Here is a 26,953-nt window from a genome sequence, read left to right as displayed (position 1 = left end):
CTCTGGCTAACTACTTCTTGTTATCAATCAGAAACTTTCTGACTCACACTTTATCTCCATTCAGTGGAGGAGCAAAACAAATGTTACAGTCACTGAAGATACCTTCTGGAGATCGCTCTTCATCAAAGATAATTGACTGGAGGCAAGCCAAGTCAGGATTCTTCTTGGGATCGATTTCTGATGGCGCTTTCTTCATAAATAGGGGGATCTTTTCAAATTCCTAGAGGTTAAGAGAAGAATGAACTCTATGAATATTCCACTGAATAGATCCAATTCCATGTCTCTGTATCAAAGTTTTCTTACTCATCATAATTTGCAAATCATCATGACTGGCTATACCTCTCCCTACCCAGGCCTCAGTTTCCCAAGTGTAAAATACAGCGTAGAATAATCCCTAAGCATCCTTCAGTTCTCACATTCTTACAAGGGCGGTAGTAATCCCCATAAATTGAGCGCTCGTATGTTCCTGGCACTTTACCCACCCTCTCACTTCAGCTTCGCCACAATCCTATGAGATTGGTGCTACAGTTAAAGGAATTTTACAAATCAGGAGACGGGCTCAGATAAGTGAAGTAACCCAGGATCACAGCCAATAAGAGGTGGAGTCACAGGTTTCTGACTCCAAAACCTGGATACCTAAACGTACTGGCAGCTTGAGAAGACCCTCAAAACTTCGGGACCGATTTTTAACACTCAAGCAGACACCACCTTTCCGCAGGCAGCGCCAGCGCTCGGACGTGAGGGAGGCGCCTCTGCGCCCTGGGGGCCCCAGGCGTTCGGAGGACGCCCCCCCCCACCCCACCCCACCCCCCCACATACACACACGTGCGGAGATCCCGAGCCCGCCCACCTCTTCCCACTGGTCCTTGTGGAAGCCGCCGCGGTAAGGCTGGCTCTGGAACTTATCCAGGAACGAGTCCATGGCGTCGTCAGAGGCGGTGTCCGGCTCCGGCAGCTCCATGTCCGCTCCCTGGCCCTCCTGCCACGGTCCAGGCGCCGAGAGCCGCGCGGCAACTTCCGGCGACACCAGTGCCCTCCCCTCAATGTTCCGGGCGGCGCCGGCCCGCGTGCTTCGGGTTCCGCCATCCTGGGGGCGTGGCCGACCCGACTCCACCGCTCCTCCGGGAAGCACCTTCCCCGCCGCGCCCTCCCGAATACTTTCGGGGTCGTGGTGAAGCCCAGGGCCCACCGTACCCCACTATCACTTAATTCACTCATTTATTTAACCATTCAGTCAACACATACTTCCTAAGCTCCTTGCGTCTACCAGGGCTGTTCTAGTCACTGGGGATTCAGTGCTGGGCAAAGCAGGTAAAATCCCTGCCCTCTAGGAGTTGAGAAGGTAGAGGGGAGAGACAGACAATAAACAAATAAGACGTGAGAGTTTGTCAGGTGGTAGCAAGGACTATGGAAGAAAAGTTTTAAAGGGGGGTGCGGAGTGAGGGCGGCAGGCATTCAAGCGAAGAAAGAGGCCTGGGAGTCGCCACGGGGTGTCTGCGGAAGAGCATTTCCCCAGGAGGGAACAGAGGAGGGGGGGTCAGAGGTGCAGCAAAGAGTGTGAGTAGGAGGTAGGTGGGAGGGATACTGGGCTGTGATTCTGAGGGTTTGCGTTCTCCTCAGAGGGCAATGGGACCTTTTGGAGAGTTTTGTGGAAAAGAATGATGTGCTCAGACTCTGCTTCTGAAGTTAACTACCTCTACCCCCAGTCCCCACAGCTGAGATGGAAACAGGGTCTTCGGGCCAGGTGTGCCTTCCTGCAGCCATTGGATTACCCAGCACATGGCTGCTGGGCCCTGCATTGGGTGCTACAGTCTCGGGAGCTCACAGCCTGGTCTAGAAGGGAAGACAGGCAGGCAGCAGACCAATCTGAACCCCGGCTGGTCACAAGCCCAGGCAGTGGAGGCACAGAGGAGTGGGTGTTCCTTGGGGGGTTCGGGGAGGTTTCACCAAGGAGGTGACTGCAAACCTGAGAGCAGAGATGAGGAAGGTCTCTGCAGGTGCGTGGGGGCTGAAGGGAAGTTGGGCATTTTAGGCAATGGGAGTCCGTGCGCAGAGACATGGGGGTGGGCAACAGCCTGCATGCTGGGTACTGCAAGAGTTAAGAGGAGAGACTTCCCTGGTGGCGCAGTGGTTAAGAATCCGCCTGCCAATGCAGGGAACACAGGTTCGATCCGGGCAGGGAAGATCCCGCATGTAGTGAAGCAACTAAGCCTGTATGCCACAACTACTGAGCCTGCACCCTAGAGCCCGCACTGCAACTACTGAAGCCCACATGTTCTAGAGCCTGTGTGCCACAACTACTGGGCCCGTGCTCCGCAACAAGAGAAGTTGCAGAGCACTGCAATGAGAAGCCCACGCACCACAACTAAGAGTAGTTCCCACTCACCACAACTAGAGAAAACCTGCACACAGCAACAAAGACGCGATACAACCGAAAGGTAAAAAATTTTTTTTTAATTTTTAAAAAAGATTGATTTAAAAAAGAGTTAAGAGGAAGGCCAGCAAGGTGGGTAGGGGCCAGAGGGCCTGACTGCCCTGTAGGTCTTTATCCTGCAGAGGACAGTGAGCCACTGACAGACCTAAGGGCAAATTTGTCTTAGGAAGGTCTGGGTTGCCAGGTGAAGGATTGATGGGGGAGTCTGGGTTAAGAGATTGACAAGGAGGATGCTGGTGAGAGGCCAGGGGAGAAAAGAGATCTGAAGCCCAGAAGCAGAGCTGGCAGGCTTGCTCATTATTTGATACGAGGATGAGACAGACAGCAGGGCTAAGGATGACACTTGGAGGGCCATGAGCCTTCCAGGGCCAGGACTATGTCTTTTCCCTTCTACCTCACCCACATCCAGCAGAACACCTGGTCCAAACGCTCCCTTTTCTCTAAATCCAAACCTCCTTTTCCACACTTCCTCCTCTAGCCTGCTCCCTAATGATTCCCTTTTATTCTCTTCATTTATTTTCCCTTCTTGAATACAGAGCCCACAAAGTCTTTTAGCTTCCTTTTAAAATTTTGATTCCTATAAAATCCTGTAAGAACTCGTTTTACAGGTGATGATAGGAAAGGTTCAGGGAAGGGAAGTGCTCTTTGACCCTTCCAGCTAGAGACTACTTGGGGGCCTTGGCCAATAATTGAGCCTATCAGATTCCATTGTGCTTCAGGACCACCCAGACCCAGAATAGGTGACTGTTTTTTGCCAAGGCCACCCAGACCAGGGTTCTGGCCAATGAAAGCAGCAGTGTCTTTGAGTGGAAAGGGCTCAGGCATGGGAGTTGGGAGGCCTTTGGGATCCATACTTCTATTGCTTCCTGGAGTGACATTGGACAAGACCCACCTGTCTTTGAGCCCTGTCCTCATCCATAGAATGTGGTCAGTGAAGCCAGCCTGCCTTCCCTGTAATTCCATATGGCTGCTGTGAGATTCAAACGAGGCAGTGCTCATGAACATTCTTGGCAATGGACAAAGTTATATAAAAGGACCACCCCATTTCCTACTCTCTCAGGCCCAGAATCCTGATGGGATGTATACTTACTGGGGTAGTAAGACCCCAAGGGGTTTACACTTACTGGAAGATGATTATGTGGTCAACTTCATGGGTTCCCCATCCCCAGCAGGAGCTTATATATAGGTGCCTCTCAGGTTTATGTCTCTTCCCGCTCTGCACACTCACCCAGGGAATCTCAGCTCACACCTGTGCACAGATGAATCCCAAATCTCTTTCCATCTCAGATCCCTCTGCTGAGCTCCACTGCATGCAGCCAGTACCTGGGAGCTGTCTCCACTAGCATGGCGGACAAGCCCCTCACATTCACCACGTCCAGACTGAACTCACCCCTCCCCAGACCTATTCCTGGTCCTGAGGGACACTCAGTGGGGGACACCACTGGCCCGATCATCCACCCAGAAACCTGGGCACCATCCTGACATTTTGCTCTCCCTCTTGTCAACCACCAGATTCTGAAAATTCTCCTTCCTCAGTCTCCCACAGGTCCAGTCACCCTCTCCATCCTGCACTGCAGGCCAGGCCCCGGGCAGGCCCCGAAGCCTCCAGCCGGGTCTCCCTGTCTGTGCTCTTGTCTACCTCCCCATCCAGCACTTTCCCTCTACTCCTGCATGAGCTTTCTTCCTCTCTGTTTTTTCATGTATTCCCTTTGATGCTCCAGAGCCCTGCTCCTTTCCCACTCCTATCACTTTAATATGTTTTAATGTGCATTTTCAGTGTGTAAGTGTCCTTGCAAAATGTGACTTCTTTTGTGCATATGTTTTATACACTTTTTTCCCTCAGCACTAGGTTTTAGGTCCCATCCATGGTGCTCCCTGTACCCCTACTGCCTCTAGCTGTTTCGTGGGACTCCACAGTGCCCATTCACTCCCCGCGGATGGCTCCCCAGGCTGCCTCCCCTCCCTCACACCACAGATAACACTAAGACAGACTTCCTCATACATCTCCCCTCAGGGACCTATGGGAAGATTTCCCTGACATGTGTGCCCATGAGTGGAACTGCCGAGTTATGGGCATGCATAAACCTAACATGACTGAAGAGTGACAGATTCCTGTCCAGAATGGCTACCACGTTCCCTCCATCAGCAGTGCCTGTGTGTGCATGAGGAGGGAGCTTTCTAAAGCGGACATCTGCCAACATCTCCCCGCTGCTTGCCTCTTCCCTTCCCACCGTGCCTTCCCAGGCTCTCTGAAGCCTTTCTCCTTAACCCAGGCTCCAAGGCCACACCCACCCAGCCCTTGTCCTCCTCTTCCCTCCCGTTCTGGGCTCCAGGGCACCTACATATCTGCAGTTGGTTCTTGGTCCCATGTGCCCTGCTCTTCTCCACACATGCCTGTCGTGTGGTCATCTTTCCAAACCCCCTGGAGGGGATCTCTCTTCTCTGGGAGGTCTTCCCTGACACCCCAACCCCCAGCTGGCCCGTGTACCTCCTCTGAACTTCATAGCTCCCATGCTGCTGTTCAGCACAGCATTGACCTGCTATTGGTGTCTTTATATGTCTCTGATAGTTCCATGAAGCCAAAGTTTCTCAACCGTAGCACTTTTGACAGTCCGAGCTGGACAAGTCTTTGCTGTGGGGCTGTCCTGCGCACGGTAGGATGTTTAGCAGCATCCCTGGCCGCTGCCCACTGAGTGATGATAACATCCCCCTCCCCAAGTTGTAACAACCAGAAATGTCTTCCGACCTGGCCAAAATCACCCCCAGTTGAGAACCACTGCATCAGATTATGAACTGCCCAGGGTCTGGGTCTGGGTCTCGTCCCCGTCTGTATCTCTGGCACCCAGAGCAGGCCTGGCCCAGTTTAGGTGCTCAACAAATGTTGCCTGAACGAGTGGTAGCCAATCTCGCGGCAAAGACTTGAGGGTTGGACCCAGAGATTAGGATTTGAGGATGTACGTGATATTATGGGGTGGGCAGAGTCTCTTCTTTTGCTCCTCCAAAGGCCACCCAAATCATCATCTCCTTTTGTTATCCTCTCCCTGTGAGGGAGGGGAAACTGAGACATCTAGCAGACTTACTGTGTGGCCTTGAGCAAGCCATTCCACCTCTCTGAGCCTCAGCTTCCCCACCTATAAGATGTGGACAAGACAGCCTATGTGTGTCTATAAATGTTGACTGAGTCAACGATGAAGGCCATGCTCATCTCACAGGAAACACTCCGTGGGGAGAGGCAAGCCACGTGGCCTTTATAGTGAGCATGGCTGGGGCCATGGCCACCTCCAAGGAGGGCTGGGGGCTCAGGGACATCACTGCTTCAAGGACATCTTCCAGGAGCCCAGCGCCTGCATGATCCAGGAGCGCCGCTGGTGGGAAGTGGGCAGGTTCTCACAGCTAGGGCTCCAGCGGTGCGTGGTGGCTGGGTCACACACCCACGAGTCCCCGTGCGGCAGTGGCCAGGAGTTCCGCCAGCAGCTGGCCAGGATGTTGTCCTGGGCCTGGGCCGCATAGATGCACACTGATGCTTCTGGGTCGTGTCTCAAGTTTTCCAGAGCTGAGTTATGGGGAGGAAAGTTGCTTGTTAAGACCAGGTCCCCACAGGAGTCTCACACCTCATCCTTCTCACTTCTTGCTTAAGCAGTCACTTGTCTTAAGCACTCTGCTCAGGATCCCCTCATCTCTCAGCTCTTCAAATTATTCATGCCTTTCAAAGCATGAATCAAAACGTGCCTCCTTCAGGAAGCCTTCTTGGACTGCCCCAGCTACCTTCACGCTCCCATCAGCTTCCCCAGGTACAGAATTAACATGCCTCCTTAAGAGTCTAAACTACTTGCTCTGCACTAAATGGTTTTTGGTCTTGTTTTCTGAGCCTCGTTTCCTGGATCATAAGCTCCCCTAGGGTGGGACTGTGTGTTCTGTGTCTTGGTGGCTCCACAGTACCTAACATGTATGCACCTGGGTCAATATTAGCACAATTGGACTGAGCTGAAGCCCGTGACCTTGAGACATAACCCTTCCCTTTCCCATTACCCATTGTGAGCCTACTCATTGCCTCACTGACCCCGAAATCTCACCAACACAGGGCAGGACTTACCAGCTTTAACTTCATTCCGATGGTCTTCTGTCATGATGCTCTCCATGCAGGGGACCAGGGACCCTTGAGCATAATCCGGAAGGTGAGTGCATCTATGCCCTGACTCCGACCCCCACCCTTGGGTCAGACCCCCTCAGAAAAGCGCTCTCTACCCTCTTCCAGCCCCACAAATGAGGACACAAAAAGAGAACTTCGTCTTGACCTGGGACAGATTCCCTGAGAGGGATCCTAGGAGAGGCGGCAGGTCCAGCAGGCAGCGGTGGCACCAGGACAGGGGCAGGAGCTGTGCTGCAGCTGACTCTGAGAGGTGGCCCTAGGTGGTCCCTTCCCCAGGCTGGTCCTTAGTGTCCTCATCTAAGACTCAGGGAGATGCTGCCTCGGCGCCCCCTCCTCCAGGGAGTTTGAGCCATGAGAACAGGAAGGGTACCAAGTACCACGCACACCTTCCAGGCAGGCGGTTGGTGGGGGGGAGGGGGGGTCTGGAGGGGCTGACACTCAGGTCCTCAGCCATGTTGCTCAGCCCTCCCCTGCTCCCAGCCTGCTTGCCTGGCTCCTAAGGTACCTGCAGATCCTTTAATGGGCTGTACCTCTCAAAAGGCCTTCCACACTTCTGTGCCTGACTAATTCCTATTTGTCCTTGCATATTCAGTTTAACATAGTCACTCCTCCAGGAAATTTTTCCTGACCCTGTCCCTGTCTCTGGGTTCCCAGAGTCTCTGAGTTTCTCTCTACCTGTATATACGGTGTTGTATTTTACTTGTGATCCATGAACATCTCCCACCAGACCAGAGGTTTCTTCAGCTTAGACCCACTGGGGTTGGCAGAGTGAGAAGGATAGTCTCTGAGGATCTTTAAGACACGTGCACGAGGGCGTACGTATATGCACTTTTCTAAGAAAAGTGTTCATGACTATCTTCAGGGTCTCGCAAAAGATTCATAACCTACAAGCGGTTAGGAATCAAAACGCCACGCTGTGGGCCATCTGCAGGCAGATGCAGGTGCGACCCAGCTTCCTTCCCTCGTCACAGGCCCTGACACAGAGAAGACTCCCAAGGTGTTAAACACCAATATTTTTAGAAGTGGTTAATTTGGAGCAAGATTTAGGGGAGTGAGAATCTGGGAAATAATGTCACTCTGTGTGAGAAGCTGTCCCTGAGCAGGTCCCCACGGCCTGAGGGATGCCACCTGTCCTGGGCATCACTCATCTGTCCCAGAACTGATCATGTTAACAGCCACCCCCCACACCTCCCCACACCCAACCATCAGCATCACCTCCTGAAAAGTTCTTTGTTTCTCTAGACTAAGCGCAGTTCCTGACACACAGTTCCTGACACAGAGTGGAGGATCAGTCAGTGCTTGCAGCATAAGCCAACGCGTGCATGTGTGGATGACAGGATGGGTGAAAAACTGCAAATGAATTGGGCGAAGGCACTAAAAGAAACATCGCTTTACAAGTGGAGGGCTGGGAACATCATCCTCTCCAAGCCTCTCTGCAGTAGGGTCTCCTAGTTCACTAAGGGTGTGTGGATGTTTGGGAGAGGGGAGGCGAGTAGCCGAGAGGAGACAGCATGCCATCAGAAGGGTCTTATGGGAGGATTCTGAGTGAGGGGACTCTATTTGTTTTTTTTCTCCCCAGAAAGGCAGACGTTGGGACTGTGGAAAGAAGGATGGTGACTAACACTGAAGGAGCACTCTTGTCTGCCATTCTTCACACACACACACACACACACACACAAATTCGCATCCAGTCCATGAAGTAGGAGTTGATCCCCATCTTACTGATGATCTTACAGATCTTACAGAGGAGGCTCAGTGGGAGTAAATGACTCAGTCTGGGTGACACAGAAAGGGGATCGTGGAGCTGAGATCCTAGCTCACTTTTCCACTGTGCAGCTTGGTGCCTCCTGCCAAGGTCAACAGCAGGCTCCTGCTGGGCCTGGACCCCACTGTACTCAGGGGGGAAGCATCACTTCTGCATACAGATGCCAAGGTTGTGACCTTGGCTCACTTCCCAAGCAGTAATCTCAGAGGAGGGGAGACCTTTCTAATTTATGCCAAGCCTTGCACCCAAGGGGAGGCATCCACCCAGTGCCAGAAGGGTCGCAGCTTCCTTCCAAGGGGAGGAAGCAATAGGACTAGTTCTGCCAGGGCAGGTTACCTATGAACATGACTGAGAACTTCCGGAGGGAGGCCCGGGAACTCTTGGCATACTCCAGGCTCTGGCTGAGGAATGTGAAGGCGCTGTCTCGATGGGTGTCCACCTAGGACAAAGAGACACCCGAGAGTGCTGGGCCCTCAGAGGGACTACCCATCTGCCCCTCCCAAAGCTAGGAATGGGGACCCTGTCAGACAGCCAAGTCCTGGCCCCTTGCCTCCTAAAAATCTCTGCTACCCATTCTGGACTCTCCCAGAGGCCAGGCCTCATGGTCTCTTAGCTGATAGCAACAATTGCTTCAATGGTCCTCCTGCCTTGGGTGTCTCTTCTTCCAATCCATCCACCTGCTACAGCTGGAAGGTAAGTTCTAAAATGCAAGTCCAGCCAGAGCTGAGAATGGACATGGCATGCAAGGGACGTGACTAAGGAGACAGGTCTGACTAGGGTGAAGAATTCAAGTTATGGAGTAGTGGGGAATAAACTAGAGACTTAGGAGGGTCTTAAAAGTCCTTAAAATCTAGGCAGGAATAGGACTTCCTTATGCATTAGAAAATAAGAAGCCAGCGTTCATTCTGATTAGGGCAATGACAAAGCAATGTTTTGCGCAAAACAGTCTGACAGTGGTGTTCAGGTTGGGTTTGATCAAGTAGAAATCAGGGGGCAGGTAATCTGCTAAGAGACTGTGGAGGGAGATGAGAAGTATGATCTGATCACTGTCTGGTTGACTATCTGCATGTCACAGTAAACTCCTGGGCCTGGTATGCAGAGCGTTCATGATCATGTTCTTTCCCAGTGTCAGCTTCCACCACTGCCTCCTGCAGTCCCAGGTGGTGACCCAGCTCTCCCCAGATCTGTGCCTGGCACAAGCCATTGCTCCTAATTGGAGACCCCTTCCCTCTCTCTTTCCTGATGAGTTCCCTCTCATTCTTTGAGGCTCAGCTCAGAAACCATCTCCTCCTTGAAGCTCTCTACAACCCTCAGAGCTGATCTCACCACCCTTGATGTTTCTGCAGCATGTTGGAGAGCCTTTGTCATGGCACCTATGACATTGGACTATAATTATTTATACCTGTCTCCCCTACTAGATATGGAATTTCCCCCCAAAGAAGGGGCCATCTCACTCAGCTCAGAGTCCTCAGTACCCTGGACAGAGCTTGGCATGGCACAGGTGCCCAGAAAGCGTTGGATGAATGAATGAATGAATGACTAGGGTACCGACCCCTTCTTAAAACTAAGGCTAGAGGTTGACCTTCATGTGAGCGGAGCTGTTGATGCCTGGAGAGCAAAGGAGAGACTGAGAAGCCAGGGGAGTCTAATGCAGAGGTCACAAGCTGGCAGCCCACAGGCCACAAGTGGCTGGCAGGGCAGTAGCGAGCTCAGTGTTTTAAATAAGCTAAACTGATTGTTAATTAATGTCTTATAAAAATCTAGCTTTTCTTGTGAAACTGGAGGCCCTGATAAGAGTGGGCTGCCTGGTGAGCTGGAGCTCTCCACTCGTGCTTTCAGCGGAGCTCCCAGAGGTTGCCACGGCCCCACCACCCCCACATCACTTATAATCGTTGTCTGCCCAGTCACTGGGCATGGTAAGTATTTGAATTAGCAACCCTGGTCAAACACTTCCTCCAGGCCTTTCTTTTCCTCCTATAAAATGAGGTAATAATATTAGGTACTGGATTGAAGAGCTTTGGAGCATTACTGATAATGGTTATTGTTGCAAAGTAATAATCTGTTACTTTGTATATTTTTGTTAGGTTGGTGGGGGAATGGGGTTGCTGCATGTCCCACCAAGATCTTCCTGAGAGTGTGAAGGATTTATTCCCCCAGGTACAGATTGCCTTGGTGGAAGAGAACTGCTGGCCCAAGGTCACGTCCCTTCCCAGGCTGGCTGGCATCCAATGACAAGGTAATCCACAACCCCAAGACCTTCTTCAAGGGGCAGAACCAGAAACTGATGGACAGCTCAGTCTATGTGGAGACCTGATCCCTGGTCCCACCGTGGGGAATCTCACCATGGTATTGGCTGAGACCTCCGCGAAACTACACTGCAGCTTGGCTCCCCCCTCTGCCACTCCTGCTCCCTGCCCTCCCTTCCACGGGGGCTGATCCCAGGGGTGCTCCCTCGTGAACCTCCTGCATGCTAACCTCTGCCTCAGAGGCTGCGTCCCGGGGAACGCAGCCTGTGACAACAGGGAAGGTGGATGGGACTAGACGGCAGAGCTTCCCAAGTGGTACATGGAGGAACCAGGCTGCATCCTGCAGTGCAGCATTTCGTTGTGTATGGCTCTTTCCTACCACAGCATGTTCTCACGTGTTACCTCGAAAGGGGGTTCTGTGGTTAAATAACTTTGGGAAACTGTGAATTAACCATGAAACATTTCCTCAGCACAGAACATCTCAGAGCTTTGACGTGCTGATGGCACTGCAAATCTCCAAGAGGAAGGTGATGATGCAGTATTTCCCAAACTTATTTGTCTTGGAACTTCTTTTCTCCCCTCTGGGGGATTATCTTGGACTGGTGTTGCAGAGAATATACACTGGGAATTCCTGTTGTAGAAAAGGGAGCCAATGGAGCCCTTCAAGCAGGGATGTGATATAGACAGACTGTGTTTCATCCAGACCATTCTGGTGGCCTGCATGGGGAATGGATTGGAGGGGATGAGATTCAAGGCTTGGGGACCCACTGCACGCCTGGGCCATGAGGGACATCTGTGACCGGCAGTAAGGGAATGATAGTGGGGAGGGGGAGGGAAAGACAGATGCAGAAGTATTGAGGGTATTTAAGATTCATCAAAGGTGAAGGTAAGGGAGAGGAATAAGCCTCAGATGGTTTTAGGTTTCAGCTTTGGGGATCCAGAAGGACAGAGCAGAGCAGACATGGGAAGGGCATAAGTTCAGAAGAGACATACTGAGGCTTAAGGTGTGTGTGGCTCATCAGGGGAGATGTCAGTAAGCCATGGAGAGGGAACACCAGGAGTGGGGAGGGAAGTCAGGGCCAAAGATGAACTTTCAGGAGCAAACAACTTGTGGGTGATAATGAAATTGTCCATAAGGATGCTCATGTAAAAAGAAGAAAGAGACAAGGAAAGAACCGGCGACCTTCAACATACTCATCAGGACCCACTGTAGTCTTGGAAGCACTCACAAGGTACTTGCAAATTTTGACCACCGTCTGCTTCTGGTTGTCCCAGGGCTTCCGGCTGTAAGCTCTTTTTGGCAATTCCCAAGCCAGGAAGCAAGAACAGCGGAACAGGGTCTTCACACATTTCTGGGGGCCAACGGGAAGAGAATACCAGAGCTGTGGAATTCCAGGATAGCTGGAACGTGTTCCGGAAGAAAACGGTATGAAAATGGATTTTGGAAAAGCAGTTCCTATTTGAAACATGCAAGTGAAGTTGGCTGTTTTGAAGAGAAATACTGACATGGGTACCTTTGGAAAACGGACTTGGCCAGACATAAATAAACTGTCCCATGATAGATCGTCTGTGATTCTAGGTTGGGTTCTGTAAAGAGGGGTGCAGCCTCAGGGCTCAGGGCCGTGCACACTCACCTGGCTCACCTTGGCATTGCCCTCTTGCATGGTCAGCAGCAAGGGCACCAAGGTGCTGATCAGCTGCTCCTCCATGGCCAGGGTGCAGGGCGACCGCAGCTTTTGGACCACCTTGCCATACAGGTTGATGCAGGAGCGGCGCACGTCCTCTCGTGACTGGGGCAGATCCAGAGGCTCAGGCATGCTCCGTCCTCCGGGAGGCTGCCTGGACCTCTGGGCCCCATGTGGAGGCACATGGCCTTCCTTCCACTCATTCTGAGGGCCCCTCCAGGAGCAAGACGCACAGAGATGGGAAACAGTGAAGGCCACCTAGTGGGGCTGATCTGGGGCTGGCATCCCCCTCATCAAAGCCTAGGTCCGGAGCGCTTCCCACTCTTCCCAGCCAGGACCCCCACGAGCCTAAAAGGTGCCTTTGCGCCAAGTGGAGAAATGCTTCCCTCTGCTGCTACCAATCAAAAACTAATGACCCCTCTAGGGGGACCAATCACAGTGAGGCAAGCCTCTGGGAAAACTTGATGACACAAAAAGACCTCCCTCTGTGAGAACCAATTAGAAAAGAAACTTTCTCTGTGCAAACCAATTACAAAGAGACATGGACCCGTTGGGACTCGTGCCTCTTCCCCTGGACTGACTCGGCCTTGCCCAGGTCCCAGCAGGCCGTGGGAGCTATCACAGCCCCCAGACTAGTCAAGAACTGCCCCCGCCCCGGTGCCACCCCACCCCATCCTCCCACCCCCATGGGATTCCTTACATCACTGAAGTGTGGCAGCAGGATCTGCAGCATCTCCACATAGACTGAGCTGTCCGTCAGCTTCCGGTCCTGCCCCTTGAAGATGGTCTTGAGGTTGTGGACCGCCTCCACCACCAGCAGCCCATCCACATTCTTCAGACCCTTTACCATGGAGGGCAGGAGGGCCTGCACCTTGGCGGTCTGTGGAGCAGGAGCATTTGGGATGGGGGCTTCTGTCTGTGCTAGCAGGTGGGAGACCCAGCCTCTGATTCACTGAGATGAACTTGGTCAAGCAAGTCCCTTTTTGCTTATGTTGTCCCACCTGTCTGGCATGCCCTCACTCAAGCTCCTGCTGTCCCTAAAGCCCTCTTTGGCCTCACTGACTCCTTCCTAGCCTGGATACCTGAGGCCCTTTGTGGTCTCCCCACTCCTTGGCACTATATGGATGATACCCTGCCTTGTTAGGTAGCTTTCTGAGTCTGTGTCCTTTCCCTTTGTCCCTCTAAATCATGAGCTGCAACAGCAGGGGAAAACACAGCACTTTTTGAAAGACTGATGATACATCAGCAACCTGGGACCCAGTTTCCTAATCTGTAAGAAAGGAATAATTACTGCCATCCCCAGCCCCTGCTATACACACTGCCTTTAAGGTCATTGTGAAAAATCTGAATTTAGAAACTATTTTTTAAAGAATAAAGTATATAGGGAATTATTAAGGGATACCCATTTTACAGATGGGATAATTGAGGCAGAGACAGAAATGAGCTCTGACTTCAGCCACTTACATTGGAGAGTCAAGGATAGCCAATCTCCATCCTTCCTCCTGTCAGGGGCCTGACTGGGTAGCCTCTCCCCTGCCCTCCACTCACCTTCTCCGTCCTGCGGGCCAGGATGACCAGGCCTCGGATGGACAGCACCTTCATGATGGGGTCCCGGTGGCTCAGCCCCTCCGCCATCCGCCCCAGAGAGTATTCTTCGGGGATCCGTCGCACCTGTTCCATCTGGAGGAGCTAAGGGAATGGGGTGGTTACTCCCTGGCCCAGGGGGCACCCTTGGGCCCTGCTTACCTCTGGGGCCTCATTCCACCTGCCCACCCTCTAGCCCACATTCTCACCACCAACCAGCTTCTGACCAAGCTGCCCATCATTCATGGAATGACCCAGGCTCTTTTGTCCCCTCTGTGTGGGCAGAATGCCTTTCTGCCGGGAACTCCACTCTAGTCCCAACTCACTGTGCACAGCTCCATCCAAAACTCAGCCCCCCTGAAGCAATGTTTGACAGTGTCCCCAGGCCTCACCTAGGCTGACTTCTTCTGAGCCTTCTCTGGGCCCCTGGGAGCCCTGAACATGGAAACCTTAGTGCTCTCATGTGCTTACATACCTGCCTTCCGTATTCTGTCCCACTAGGGGCTTTCTTGAGGACACAAACTGAGCCTTTGTCCTTGGGCGCCTGTTACCTGACACAAGCTCTGCGGTGGAGTGTGTGCTCAGGGAATACTTGTTGCCTGAGTTCTCATCCAACGTGAAATGGGTCCTTTCCTCCTCAGAATCGCCTTCCTCCAGTGCCCCCCATTGCGGGGTTAGCACCACCAGTGCCCCATTGTCCCAGCCCCAAACCAGGCATCGCTCTCATCCCCTTCCTCTCCCTCACCACACCCCCCCCCAGCACCCAACCTGTCTTCAATTCCAGCCTAACTGTCTTCATGAGCACTTCTCTCATCTGTTCTCTTGCCCTCCATCTACTGTGACTATTGAGACCATGTGTCTGTGATGAGAAGAGAGAGCTGGAGAGAGGGTGCAGGACAGTTGATGGGGTGGGGAGTTGGGGAGGTAGGAAAAGGGGGTCTCCACCTGCCACCCACCCTCCACCCGTCCATACAACTATACTCAGCTGCTCTGCACCAGGTTTTGGGCTGTGCACTAGAGACACAGAAAAGAGTAATGACAATAATAACAGCAACAGAGCTCACTCAGAGAGCTCTTGCTGTGTGTTGGCACTGTTCTAAGTGCTTTATGTGAACTCAATCCTCGTCGAAACCCTATGAGGTTGGCAGTTCATAATCCCTATATTATAAGAAAGCAAGGCACAGACAGGTTCAGCAACTTGCCTAAGGTCACACAGCTCCCTTGAGAACTTCACCTGCCATTGGGAGAAGCAAGCACCGACACAGTCACAGCATGGGGGGCTGGGGGAGCCAGGGAGGGACATCTGAGGGACATCAAAGCACTGTGAATGTGGCAGGCCTGGCTCTGGCCAGGAGTGGGCCACCTCTTCTAGGAAGCAGGTGAAGGACTGAAGCTGGGTGAGGACCCCTGCCCCAGGGAGGGAGGCCCACTGCTCAGGGTTCCAGGGGAATGCTGGAAAATGTTAATCTTATAGTCCCTGACCTTGAGGACATGGGAAGTTCAACCTCCACCCCCTCCCCTAAGAACCTGTGTGCCACCCTAAGACTGAGAGAGGAGAGCCTCTCTCACAAGGCTGACCGGGACAGAGGAGCCAGGAGGGCAGACCTGAATCTCTCTGGACAACTTGAGCTGTGTGACCTTGAAAACTGCCCCTTTCCTCACCGACACACGAGCTTCACAATTCCTGCTGTGCAGGGCTGCTGTGCAGATGAGTGGGGTGGCAGATAAGAGGTCAGCACGGTATTCGGCATGTGACAGTCCCTCAAGAAATGGCACTTTCCTTTCCTCACCAGGGTCGTGGGGGAGATGAGAAGTAGACCCCAGCAGAGTCAAGGCTGTAACCTAGGCTCCTGGCCCTGAGACACATGCCTGTGCTCTCGAAGGAGATACATTCTGCCGGTGCCTGCAGAGCCCCGCAAAGTGTTTACTTGGGCGCTCACTCACCCATCCTATCCCCACTTCTTGGGGGCCCTCTTAGGGCTGGGTCTAAGGAGATGCAAGGCAAACACAGCGTGGCCCCTACTCCCTAAACTCACAGTCCACTGGAGAGGCAGAAAAGGTGCAAGAAGTGCCAGGATTGCCATGCTGCCCCCTGTCCACCTGGCAATCTTTATTCAAGGCCCAGTTCAAATGGCACCTCCTCCAGGAAGCCTTCCTTAACCTTCCATTTTCTGAGCAGACAGTGAGCCTCTGAGCCCCACTGTACAGATCCTGGTGATAGCCCAGACCTTCTGTGTGACAGCCAGCAGGTCACAAGAGGAAGACAGTGTGGCGGTTAAGAGAGTGGGTTTCCCAAATGTCCATCAACCAGTGAATGGAGAAACAACATGTGGCATGTACATACAACGGAATATTATTCTGACTTAGAATGAAATTCTGACCTGTGTTACAACACAGATGAGCCTTGAAGACGTTAAGTGAAATAAGCAAGACACGAAAGGACAAATATTGATGATTCCACTTATATGAAACATAGAACAGGCAAATTTACAGAGACAGAAAGTAGAATGGTGGTTACAGGGGCTGAGGGGACAAGGGAGGGAGAGTTAGTGTTTAATGGGTAAAGAGTTTCAGTCTGCGAAAGAAGATGAAAAACCTCTGAAGATGGATGGTGGTGATGGTTGCACAAAAGTGTGAATGTACTTAGTGCTTCTGAGTTGTACACTTAAAAATGGTTAAAATGGTAGGGACTTCCCTGGTGGTGCAGTGGTTAAGAATCCGCCTGCCAATGCAGGGGACACAGGTTTGAGCTTTGGTCTGGGAAGATCCCACATGCTGTGGAGCAGCTAACTCCAACTAAGTAGTAGCCCACAACTACTGAGCCTGCGCTCTAGAGCCCGCAAGCCACAACTACTGAGCCTACATGCTCTAGAGCCCGCAAGCCACAACTACTGAGCCTGTGTGCTGTGATACTGAAGCCCGCGTGCCTAGAGCCCATGCTCCACAACAAGAGAAGCCACTGCAACTAGAAGCCCACACACTGCAAAGAAGAGTAGCCCCTGCTCACCACAGCTAGAGAAAGCCTGCACGCAGCAACGAAGACTCAATGCAGCCAAAAATAAATTAATTAAAATAAATTCACATAACATAAAATTAGCCATTTAAAAAAAATGGTTAAAATGGTAACTTTCATGATATATATATACATATATATTTACCCAATACACAACCACAAGCACACACATAAAACTAAAAAGAGAATGTATTTTAGAGCCCAGGTGTCTGGCTTTGAATCCTGGATCTGCGACTTACGAGCTGTGTGGCCTTGGGAAAGCTGCTTACATCTGCGCCTTGGTTTCCTCCTCTAAAGTAGGCAATGGAATAATGTGCACATGGCAGCACATTATTACTGTTATTGTGTGGATTAAATGTATCAGGGTATGCAGAGCTCTTGGAATACACCTGAAGGTAGTAAGTGCTCAATAAAAGTTGGCTGTTATTACTGGCAAGTCTTCCCCTCTGGGGCCGACACTACCAACCTTCTCCTGACTCATCTCTCCCCAGTACCCACCCCAGTACCCCCGTACACTCACTCAGCTTAGTTGTCACTTCCTCCAGGAAGGCCCCCCTGATGTTCCCTCACCCAACACATCCAAGACTTTTGTTCTCCCACCACAGCCTGAATTGCCCTCATCATAGCGCAAGTCACTCTGTTAGTACCCTGTGTTGTAACTGGGATGTCCTCTGTCTCCCCTCCCATACCAAGAACTCCTTGGGAGCAGGGCAGAGTCAAATTCATATTTGTGTCTCCAAGCTGGTACCTGGCACACAGAGGTGCCCGGCAAAGGTTGGTCGTTGCCTGGGGCAAGGGGGAGTCTGGAAGGAGTGGAATGGGGTGGAGGGATGGAAAGAAGAGGAGAGGTGAGAGGGAGGAGGGAGAGAGACCTACGAAGGCTTTGTACTCAAAAGAAATCATGTTCAGGAAGGACTATGAAGTGTTAAGTACTTATTGCACAGGAGAAATGACCAGCAATGGAAACTGAGGCCTATGGTCGGGGGAGGCCCGGGGGGGAGCCCCTGCCCTGCACCCGGTGCCCAGTCGGTACCTCCACGAAGAAGGCAGTGGCAGTGATCTTGTGCTTCTCGTCGCCTCGCTCCAGGAGCGGGATGAGCAGGTAGAGGATGCGGCACAGCTCCTGGCAGGAGTAGTGCACCATGGCCCTGGGGGTGGGGAAGCAGTGCCCTTAGGCTCTCCAGCCCCAAGGAGACCTGCTGGGTGGAGGCATAGCCCTGACTCTCAGAACTCTGGGCAAGCCTGGGTCATCTGGGTTCCTGCATCTCCAGGGTTTCCCACCTGGAAAGGATCTCAGAGACCATTTGGTCTAACTGCTTCATTTTACAGATGGGAAAACTGAGGCCCAGAGTGGGAAAGTGACTTGCCCGAGAGCACAGAGCAAATCAGTAAGACAGGCTTAAGAGCCCTGAGTGCACAGGACCACTCCAAGGGGAGGAGACAGAAGGGAAAGGATGTGAGGACCCACTCACTAGGCGCCAGGCAGCAGCCAGACGCTTTCAAGTAGTTATTGCATTTGATGCTCACCATTACCCTTTGAGGTAGGTTACTGTCATTAACCCATTTCATAGATGAGGAAACAGAGGCTTTGAGTGTGAAGTGCCTGAGGTCATAGAGCTGCAAAATGGCAGAGCTGGAGCCCCAACCCACGGCTCCCCACTCCAGCTGCCTCATTCAGTCTACCAAGCCAGCAGTTTTCAAAGTGCGGCCCCTGGACCTGCAGTATCAGCATCCCCTGGGAACTTGTTAGACATGCACATCCTCAGGCCCCTCCCAGGCTAACTGAATCAGAAACTCTAGGGGTGGGGCCCAGCACTCAGTGTTTTAATGAGCCCTGCAGATGATTCTGATGCACCCTCTAGTCTGCACCATACTTCATTAATCAGTGAATCCAGGAAAGTGTGTCAGCCACGCATAGAGTCTGGACTAAGACAGCCTGGGTTCAAATATCGGCCCTACCACTGGCTGTGTGACTTTGGGCAAGTCACTTAACGTCTCTGGGTCTCAGGTTCCTCATGGGTAACACTGGGAAAATAATAGTGCTGTTTCATTGGTCATGGTGAGGGTTAAATGGTGAGGCTCTTTGCATAGTGCCTAGAGCATAGTAAGTGCTCAATAAATGCGGTTGTATCCTGAGGCCCCTGGGAGAGACCATCCTGGACACTCAGGGTGCAGGGCTAAGAAGCAGGCTCTTCCTGAAGGAGCCACATTAGTGAAATCAAGGTGCACCCCCGCCCTTCTCCTGACCCCATGAGAGGCTGGGTCTGGTTGGGGGGGAAGCCCTGATCTGGGTCAGCAGGTCATTTCCAAGCCTTACCACTTCCTAGCTGTGTGACCTTTGGTATACAACTGCTCCTCTCTGAACCTTGGCACCCTCCCCTGCAAAATGTGTGTTAATAATCCCTGCCCCACCAGTCAGCATAACAGTAATGAAAGCTAATCTATGTTGAACTCCTCCTGTACGCCAGGGGCTGTTCAAAGTACGCTAAGCCTCACTTCAAATCTCAGAGGTGGGTCCTGTTATTATTTCCATACTACTGACAGGAAAACTGAGACACAGAGCAGGACAGGAACTTGCCCTGGGTCACACAGCTGGGAAGTGGTAAGCTGGGATTCAGAAGCAGGTGGACCTGCTCCAAGGCCACACTATAAACTGCTCGGCTAGACAATCATTTCTGTATAAGTGTGGGAACTAAATTCACAATGCAGTGAGAAAGGTGCTTTATAACTAACCTAAGTGCTCTGCAATGCCAGGTACTGTTATAACCACGGTTTGTAGAGTGTGTGCGGTCTTTCACATCTGAATTGTCTACCCGCTGGGGTAGATGATACTCTGCCAGTCTTAGAGAAGAAGTGATAGAGTGAGGGAAGGGTCTCGCCCGGAGAGAGATGAAAACCCAAGTTTTTCTGAAAACCCTGAGGTCTCTCCCCTCCCTCCAGCCCGTGCCCTGGGGGTTCCCAGACTCACCTGGCCAGCAGGGACACTCCACGGTGGTGGTTCTCTGCCTGCCCCATGAGCTCCCAGCCTCCCTGGTCCTCCAGAAAGGTAGCTTCGTGTGAGCAGCCCATCTTCAGCAGCAGGGTTTTCACCACTTTGACCACCCAGCTGCCAAGACAAGGGAACCGAGACTTCATGTCACCCTGCCCCCAACAGGCCAGACCACCCTCCACCCAAACCTCTCCCAGCATCAGTTCCTTCTGGCCAGACAAGTTTCTCTCTGCAGCCTCAGCCCATGGTGTCATACTCTGACGCAATCCTATCTCATCCTTACAACACTCCTGTCAGGGTAGGAACCACCTACCCCATTTCATGGGCCAGGGAACCAAGCTGCCAGGAGGTTAAACTGGCCTACCCAGAGCACTGCTGGAGGCCAGGACTCGAACCCAAGGTGTGCTGACTTCAAGCTCAGCTACACAACTGTTTGCCCTTTACCCCTCACAGTGCACTTTTCTGAGCATAACATGCAATAGAAATTGAAAAGGAAGAGACTGAGGAACTGGACTATGTAAAAAATTTTAAATTTCTGAATAGCAAAAGACCATCAAATTGTTGCAGGTTAAGTGAATAACTGGAATACAACTGACAAAGAGTTAATGTCCTTAATGTATAAAGAGCTCTTACAAACTAATAAGAATAATTCCCAACAGTCCTATACAAAATTAGGCAAAGAACAAGAGCAGGTTGCTCACAGAAAAGGAAACAGAAATGGCATTTAAACCTCAACCACATTCATAACAAGAGAAATGCAAACTAAAACTACAGCAAAATACCATTTTTTTCAACTTTCAGATTGGCAAAGATGAGAATGTGCTGGTGAGCTGTGGGGAAATAAATAATGTCATATACTATAGACAGTCCTCTGTGGGAGGCAATTTGGCAAATTGGGTGCTTTAGGAGTTACTTCATTTTCTCTTCACTCACTGATCAAGAACGTTTTCCACCACATATTCCTATTCCACCATAATATTTAAATACAGAAACCTTTTGATGCACCCATTCTACTTTCAGGAATTCATCCTACATATACAATCACATGTAAGTATAAAAACATATAAACAGCCTCACTTCTGCAGCATTGTTTGTAATTGCAAAAGGCTGTGAAGCACCTAAATCAAAAGGATCCTGGTTAAGTAAATGCCCGTGTATTAGAATCTACACAGAGGGATATTATGCGCTGTTAAAAATAATGAGGCAGCTCTGTATGTAATGATCTCAGAGATGTGGTATATAATGAGAGCAAAAATATATAACTGTGTAAGGCTCACTACCATTGGTGTAAAAGTAGAGAATGAAAACACGTGGGCTTAGCTCTGCATCAACCCCCTCCGAAGGGCAGGAAAGAACCCAGTTCTTAGGGCAGATAACTGGGGTAAAGAGAGGAACAGAGGCTCCCTTTTAATGTCTTCTGAGTTTTTACCCATGTGTCTATATTACTTGTTCCAACTAATAAATAAAAATCAAATAGTTTGGCCTTGGATACAAATCTAATACAAATAACATCTCTGGGAGGGAGGGGCAAAGTTGAAATGGTGAGCTCCTTGAGGGAGGCCGATTCTTGCCCGCCATCCAGCGCTAAGCAGAGGTCACACCCAGCAGGTGCTCACGGACAGTTGTTGAACACGATTGGCTCTCTCTCATAAAAGTGCCCTTGTCTTTTCTAGTCCCAAAGCTAATTTCTCCTGATCGATTGCCCTAAAGACTTTCGAAAAGGCCCTTGCTGGTGGCTGTCCCCAACCAGGACAGCAGGAACATACCGTACAGGCACGAAGCCGGAGGGCTGAGCGTCTTTCTTGGCAACGTTGTGGGAAGCCACACGGCCGGGCAGGTTGAGGCCAATGTGGTAATGGACCTGAATGAGCAGGGCCAAGAGCAGCTGGGGGTAGATGCGCCTCACGCGGCCCATGCAGCTGTTGACGGACAGCAGTTCACACAGGCCGCTGGCTGCCTGGAGGCAGAGGGGAGGCTGGTGAGATGTCCCAGCCTGCCGTCCCAGCACTCCTGGCAGGGCCGGGCCTGCTTCTCATGAGGTTGGCCCTGGATCTTTGCTTTTCTCTGGCTCAATTTGCCATGCCGCACTGCACCCTGACTCCCAGCTCTCTGGTGAGCCCTGCCCCAGAACAATCACAGCAACGCTTTGCCGTTGACACACCCCTGGAAGAATCTGGTGGAAGGATCTCTTCCCACATTTGTGAGGTAGAGTCTTGATCCCACTGTGCACGGGAAGAGACAAGCTCAGAGGGGTGAAGAGACTTGCCCAAGATCACCCAACCTCCCGGGGGCGGAGCTGGGACTTGCAGCCAGGTTTTCAGATTATGGGTTCATAACACAGGCATGCAGACAGTGAGGGGGACACTAGTTGCCTCTTAGTTGGGGGCCGTTAAACTAGGCTGCCCTCACTGCCTTCTCTGAGTGTCTCGAGGGTATACCAACACACAGCAATCAGAGGAGGAGTGCATGAATGCCCAAACCAGGGAAGGAATGGGTGCTGGTGCCCTAGTCATAGAACTCAGTGCTGGGGGAGACAGGCAGAGAGGTCTGGTGGTGAAGCATGGGATTCAGGGCCAGGAGATCTGGGTTTGAGTCCTGGCACCACCACTCACTAGCTGTGTGACCTTAGATGAGACATGGAATGTCCCTAAGCATCAGTATCTTCCTCTGTAAAGGGATAATACCACTTGCTCCTCCATCCACCATGTCTTTTCTGTTTGCTTCCCTCCACCAGATTGTCTTGCTCTCTGCTAAATCCTCAGAACTTAGGAGTATGCCTGGCACATGGTAGGTGCTCAGTATCTGTTGAATAAATCAGTCAATTCAACAAAAAATCTTTGAGTGTCTATTATGTGCCAGGTGTATGTTAGACTTTGAGGATATCAGGCTCAGGCACTGAATTCATGCATCTCACTGATTAATCAAATGACCCCCCTCCACACACGTACACACACACACACACACACACAAACTATTGTTAAATCACAGCTGGGATAAACTCTCCCAAGATAAAGTATGTGAAGCAAAGTATAATATGCAGTGATTTGATCTGGTCAGAAAGATCAGGGAGGGCTTCCCCAGGGAGGTGATAACTTAAGAGCTAAGGGATGAGCAGAAGTTAACTTGGTGGACAGCAGTCTAGGCAGAGGAAAGAGCATGTGCAAAGGCCCTGTGACAGAAGATAGCACAGTGTTTAAGAAGATCTGACAAAGAACAACGAGGTCGGAGCCATGCAAGTAAGAATGTCAAGGAGTGTAGTGAGGCCAGTGAGGGGTGCAGGGCCTTGCAACACCTTTGAGATGTGCATTTCTCAAAGATATTTTTAGTTGTGGTACAGACTGGAGGGGCTGAAGTGGAAGCAGGGAGATGAGTTGGGGGTATTATCCAGCGGGCTAGGACCAGGGTGGTGGTGACAGAGGCAGAGAGAAATCTGTCTCTCCACCCAGCCCCCTTCCTGCTGTCAGAGCCCGTTCCCTCTGGGTTCCCAGGGTAGACCTCTGAGACTGGCAACAGAAGCACTTAAACATTTTATGTCGCTGAATGAATGAATGAGTTACCTCGTTTAATTTTCACAACTGCCATGTGAGGTGGATATTATTATTTCCGTTTACAGATGCAGAGACTCAGCCTCAGAGAAATGAAGTGACTTGCTCAGGTCACAAGACAGTAACGGAGCAAAGCCAGCCCTCAGACTAAGGCCTGTGAGTCCCAGGTCATTCTGTGGCCACTATTCTAGGCTGCTGCCGTCGCCGTAAGTAACAGTACTGTTGTCGTCAGTGCATCACAAACAAGAGCCCAGAGGCACACTTGCTCAAGGCCACACAGTTCGTTCCTGGCAGAGCAGGGCACTAGAAGATGGGTGTATGGCGCTCAGACAGGGGGGAGGAGGGAGGAGGATGGGATGGGGCAGTGACTGGGCAGCGTGGGGGGTGTCCTCACCGCTAGAGGCACGATGGAGGCCCGACCCTTCTTGGTGACAGGCTTTTCCTTCAGGCTGGCCAGGAGCAGATCCAGGAGATCTCGGATGTCACAGCCGGGCTTGCGCAGTATCAGCTGCCTCCACATCTCTGCTGCATTGCTGGGGGGTCCAGGGTGCGGATGCTTAGTGGGCACCAGGGCAGTGGGGCCCGCCCTCCCACCCAGCTGTCTGGGGAGGGAGAAGGGAAGGCATCTTTGAAATGGCCTCCGTGGGCGTGCCAGAAAACTTCTGAAACGGTCCAGAAAACGCTCCCTGAGAGGCCGGGGGGCTAACCACGATCGAAAACCCTATTTCTCAGGTACTTGGCCAGGTGCTTTGCATACAATTTATTACTTCAGCAAATATTGAGCGTCTGCTGTCTGCCAGCAGATGTGAGCAAGATATTCGAGATACTCGAGGCCACGAATTCTTACCCGGACCCTCAAGGTGGGTTGTTATTCTCATTTTACAGATGCGAAGTTAAGGCTCAGAGACGTGACATCACCAGTCCAAGACTACACGGCCAATGAGCTACAGAGACTAGACGTGACCAGGTCTGATGACTCCAAAGCCCATGCCTGTTCCTCTACGCCAAGGAGCCCTTCAGAGCCTGGGTCTTGCATTTGTCACATAATGTCAAGGAGCGCTCACTCCTGTCCCTTAGAAGGCAGTACACCAGGCAGGGGAAAGCATCTGGGCCAGCGGGCACCAGCCTGCAGGTACTCCTATCGTGGGGAGCTGAAAGCGCTGACAGGCCAGTGCGCTAAAGGGTTAACAAAGCCCTTTCCCCCTTCTGCTTAAGATTTGAACCTTCCATTAACTTTCCAGCTCTGTTCCCCTGGAAACCTGATAAAGATAGTATGTCAACTGTGTTGCTAGGCAACATTGCTTATGGTAAAAATGACCCAATTGGTAAATTGCATCTGGGCTGGGAGGAACTATAAATTAACTAGAAGGGCCGCTGGGGACGCTGTGGCGTTGAGCTTCTCAGGGTGCAGTGACTCTTGTGACTGGGCTTGTCCCTGTGGGGATCTTGGAAGCAAAGTCTAGAGAGTTATTGCAAGAGAGACTAGTTCCTCTAAAGCCTGAGCCCCTTGAGCCAGGGCAGCACCTACCCCTTTCACCTGGGAGGCCCAGGGCTAACACTAGGTGAGGAAAGTGAGGCATTCAGGGCATGACATTTAAGGAGGCCCCCTTCTCAGGCTCGTGCAAGCACAGGCCTGGCACTTGACAGTGAGGCTTCCTTAAATTTTGTCCCAGCTCTGTCTGGCCTGCTGCAGGGGCTGCTGTAAGAACACTGCCCTGTCCTATAGCCTGAGTAACTGAGGTCAGGTGTGGCTCTGGCAGTCTTGAATCTGAATGTTTAGTGGCTCCAAGAAGAAAACTCCCTAGGGAATTCCCTGGTGGCACAGTGGTTGAAAACCCACCTGCCAATGCAGGGGACATGGGTTCAATCCCTGGTCTGGAACTATCCCACACACCTCAGAGCAACTAAACCCGTGTGCCACAACTACTGAGCCCACGTGCCACAACTACTGAAGCCCACACGCCTAGAACCCGTGCTCTGCAACAAGAGAAGCCACCGCACTGAGAAGCCCTCGCACCACAGTGAAGAGTAGCCCCTGCTCACTGTTACTAGAGAAAGCCCACGTGCAGCAACAAAGACCCAACACAGCCCCCTGAAAAAAAGAAAACTCCCTGGTTTGCAGTGAAGCCAGGAAGGGTTAAATTCTTCCAGGTGGGAGATGGGGGTGTATCCCCCCTGCACTGATCTCCTTGGTTTCTACGCATGACACCGGCTCTCCTGGTTAGAAGCGCACCCCGCTTGCACAGTTCTGCGTAAATCTTTTCCATTCACTCTCAACCAACCACCTTAAGATGCAGATCACACACTTTTGCCTTGTTTTCATTCAAATGTATGGGAGCGTTTCCTGGGCTGGGAGGCTGGAGCAGCCAGATTTGGCTCTGCTGCCCACAAGCTCATCACTGTCTGGCCACAGTCCCCGCTGCCCATCAGACCCGAGCTCCCTGAAGGCTGACAGCATGGAGCACAGGGCAGGCACTCAGCGCAACTGGCTGCGTTACTTGTCATGACCACCCATTTGGGGTGAGAATGTGGGGCTTATTTCCTCCTTTTGCATATGGGGGAAAACTGAAGCCCAGAGAGGGCAAACAGGCTACCTAAGACCACACAGTGTCTGGAGGCAGAATCGGAACCAACACTCCTTTCCCCTTTTCATGGCATCATTGAAGAGCTGTGGGCTTGGAGTTGGTCAGATCTGAGTTTAGGTCCTCATTCTGTGGCTTGCTCAGTAGATGCCTAGGGCTAGAAACTTCCCCTGAGCCTCAGTTTCCTTATCTGTGGAATGGGGTTGTTACACTCGTGAGAGAACATATAAATGCGCAGCACAGGCCCCTGGCAGTGCTCAGGAAGGACTTAATGGTTGTCACAAGGATCACAGATCATGGGAGAGGGACCACCTGGGAGGGCGAGGGGCTCCTCTGGGTAGAAGAAGGGATTCCCAGCCCGGGCGCTGGGCTGTGTCAACCCTCCGAGACGTAGTGGCTGGAGGCCCCCCTCACTTGGTACCTGTCCAGCGGGAGAGGACACATGAGCAGAGCCACGACGACCTCAGTCATGAAGGAGCTGGCCAGGAGAGAGACGGGCAGCAGGGCCACCTCGCGGGCCCGTGGCTCCTGAATGTGGCTCAGGTGCACGTAGATGCCCTGCATGATTTCCGGGATCTGGGGCACAGCGGGGCAGCCAGGAGCAGGCAGAGCGCCAAGTGGAGAAGCCAAGCGGCGCAGCGGGGTGGGCGAGCAGGGAGAGAGGAGGAGGCAGAAAGAGGGTGACAGGGTGGTGGCGAGAGGGGGGAGAGGAGGGCGCAGAGGGGAGGCGTGGGGAGACAGGCAGGCAGAGCACCTGCCCGCTCCCCGGGAGGCGGTTTACCTTTGCTGCCCTCCCCCACCCCACACCAGATAGCTGAGCTGTCTCAGGGGCTGACACGCGAGTTCTGTCTCACCTGCAAGTGGAGAGCATCTGGAACTCAGTCACCACCAGCCCCGCCCTGCCTGAGGGGTGCGTGGGCGTTGTGGATCTCCCAGCCCAGGCCCTGCCCCCAGGGGGCC

At 52.1% G+C, this 26,953-nt stretch overlaps 2 protein-coding genes across 3 annotated transcripts in view; both read right to left on the bottom strand.

Moving 5' to 3' along the window:
* TTC4 (tetratricopeptide repeat domain 4) overlaps nt 1-1,013 on the bottom strand; it is a 35,923-nt gene extending 34,910 nt beyond the window's left edge. For both annotated transcript variants that reach the window (XM_057711899.1, XM_057711909.1), the window contains exons 1-2: nt 851-1,013; nt 103-220 (exon numbers count right to left, since the gene is read on the bottom strand). In XM_057711899.1, coding sequence (XP_057567882.1) covers nt 103-220; nt 851-961 — 229 coding nt within the window. In that variant the 5' untranslated portion in view covers nt 962-1,013. The remainder of the gene's footprint in view (nt 1-102; nt 221-850) is intronic.
* Nucleotides 1,014-2,481: 1,468 nt separating this feature from the next.
* The window catches only part of MROH7 (maestro heat like repeat family member 7), a 42,785-nt gene continuing 18,313 nt past the window's right edge, over nt 2,482-26,953 (bottom strand). The window contains exons 11-22 of the mRNA XM_057745657.1: nt 26,415-26,569; nt 23,806-23,944; nt 21,633-21,823; nt 19,846-19,983; nt 17,911-18,025; nt 13,829-13,969; nt 12,981-13,160; nt 12,230-12,385; nt 11,825-11,947; nt 8,686-8,788; nt 6,528-6,590; nt 2,482-5,987 (exon numbers count right to left, since the gene is read on the bottom strand). Of these exons, the coding sequence (XP_057601640.1) occupies nt 5,743-5,987; nt 6,528-6,590; nt 8,686-8,788; nt 11,825-11,947; nt 12,230-12,385; nt 12,981-13,160; nt 13,829-13,969; nt 17,911-18,025; nt 19,846-19,983; nt 21,633-21,823; nt 23,806-23,944; nt 26,415-26,569 (1,749 nt within the window). The 3' untranslated portion in view covers nt 2,482-5,742. The remainder of the gene's footprint in view (nt 5,988-6,527; nt 6,591-8,685; nt 8,789-11,824; nt 11,948-12,229; nt 12,386-12,980; nt 13,161-13,828; nt 13,970-17,910; nt 18,026-19,845; nt 19,984-21,632; nt 21,824-23,805; nt 23,945-26,414; nt 26,570-26,953) is intronic.

This window comes from Hippopotamus amphibius, chromosome 1 (genome assembly GCF_030028045.1).
Source record: "Hippopotamus amphibius kiboko isolate mHipAmp2 chromosome 1, mHipAmp2.hap2, whole genome shotgun sequence".
NCBI classification, from domain to species: domain Eukaryota; kingdom Metazoa; phylum Chordata; class Mammalia; order Artiodactyla; family Hippopotamidae; genus Hippopotamus; species Hippopotamus amphibius.
The sequence above is the reverse complement of the archived record's forward strand: the minus strand, read 5'-3'. Positions and strand labels throughout refer to the sequence as shown.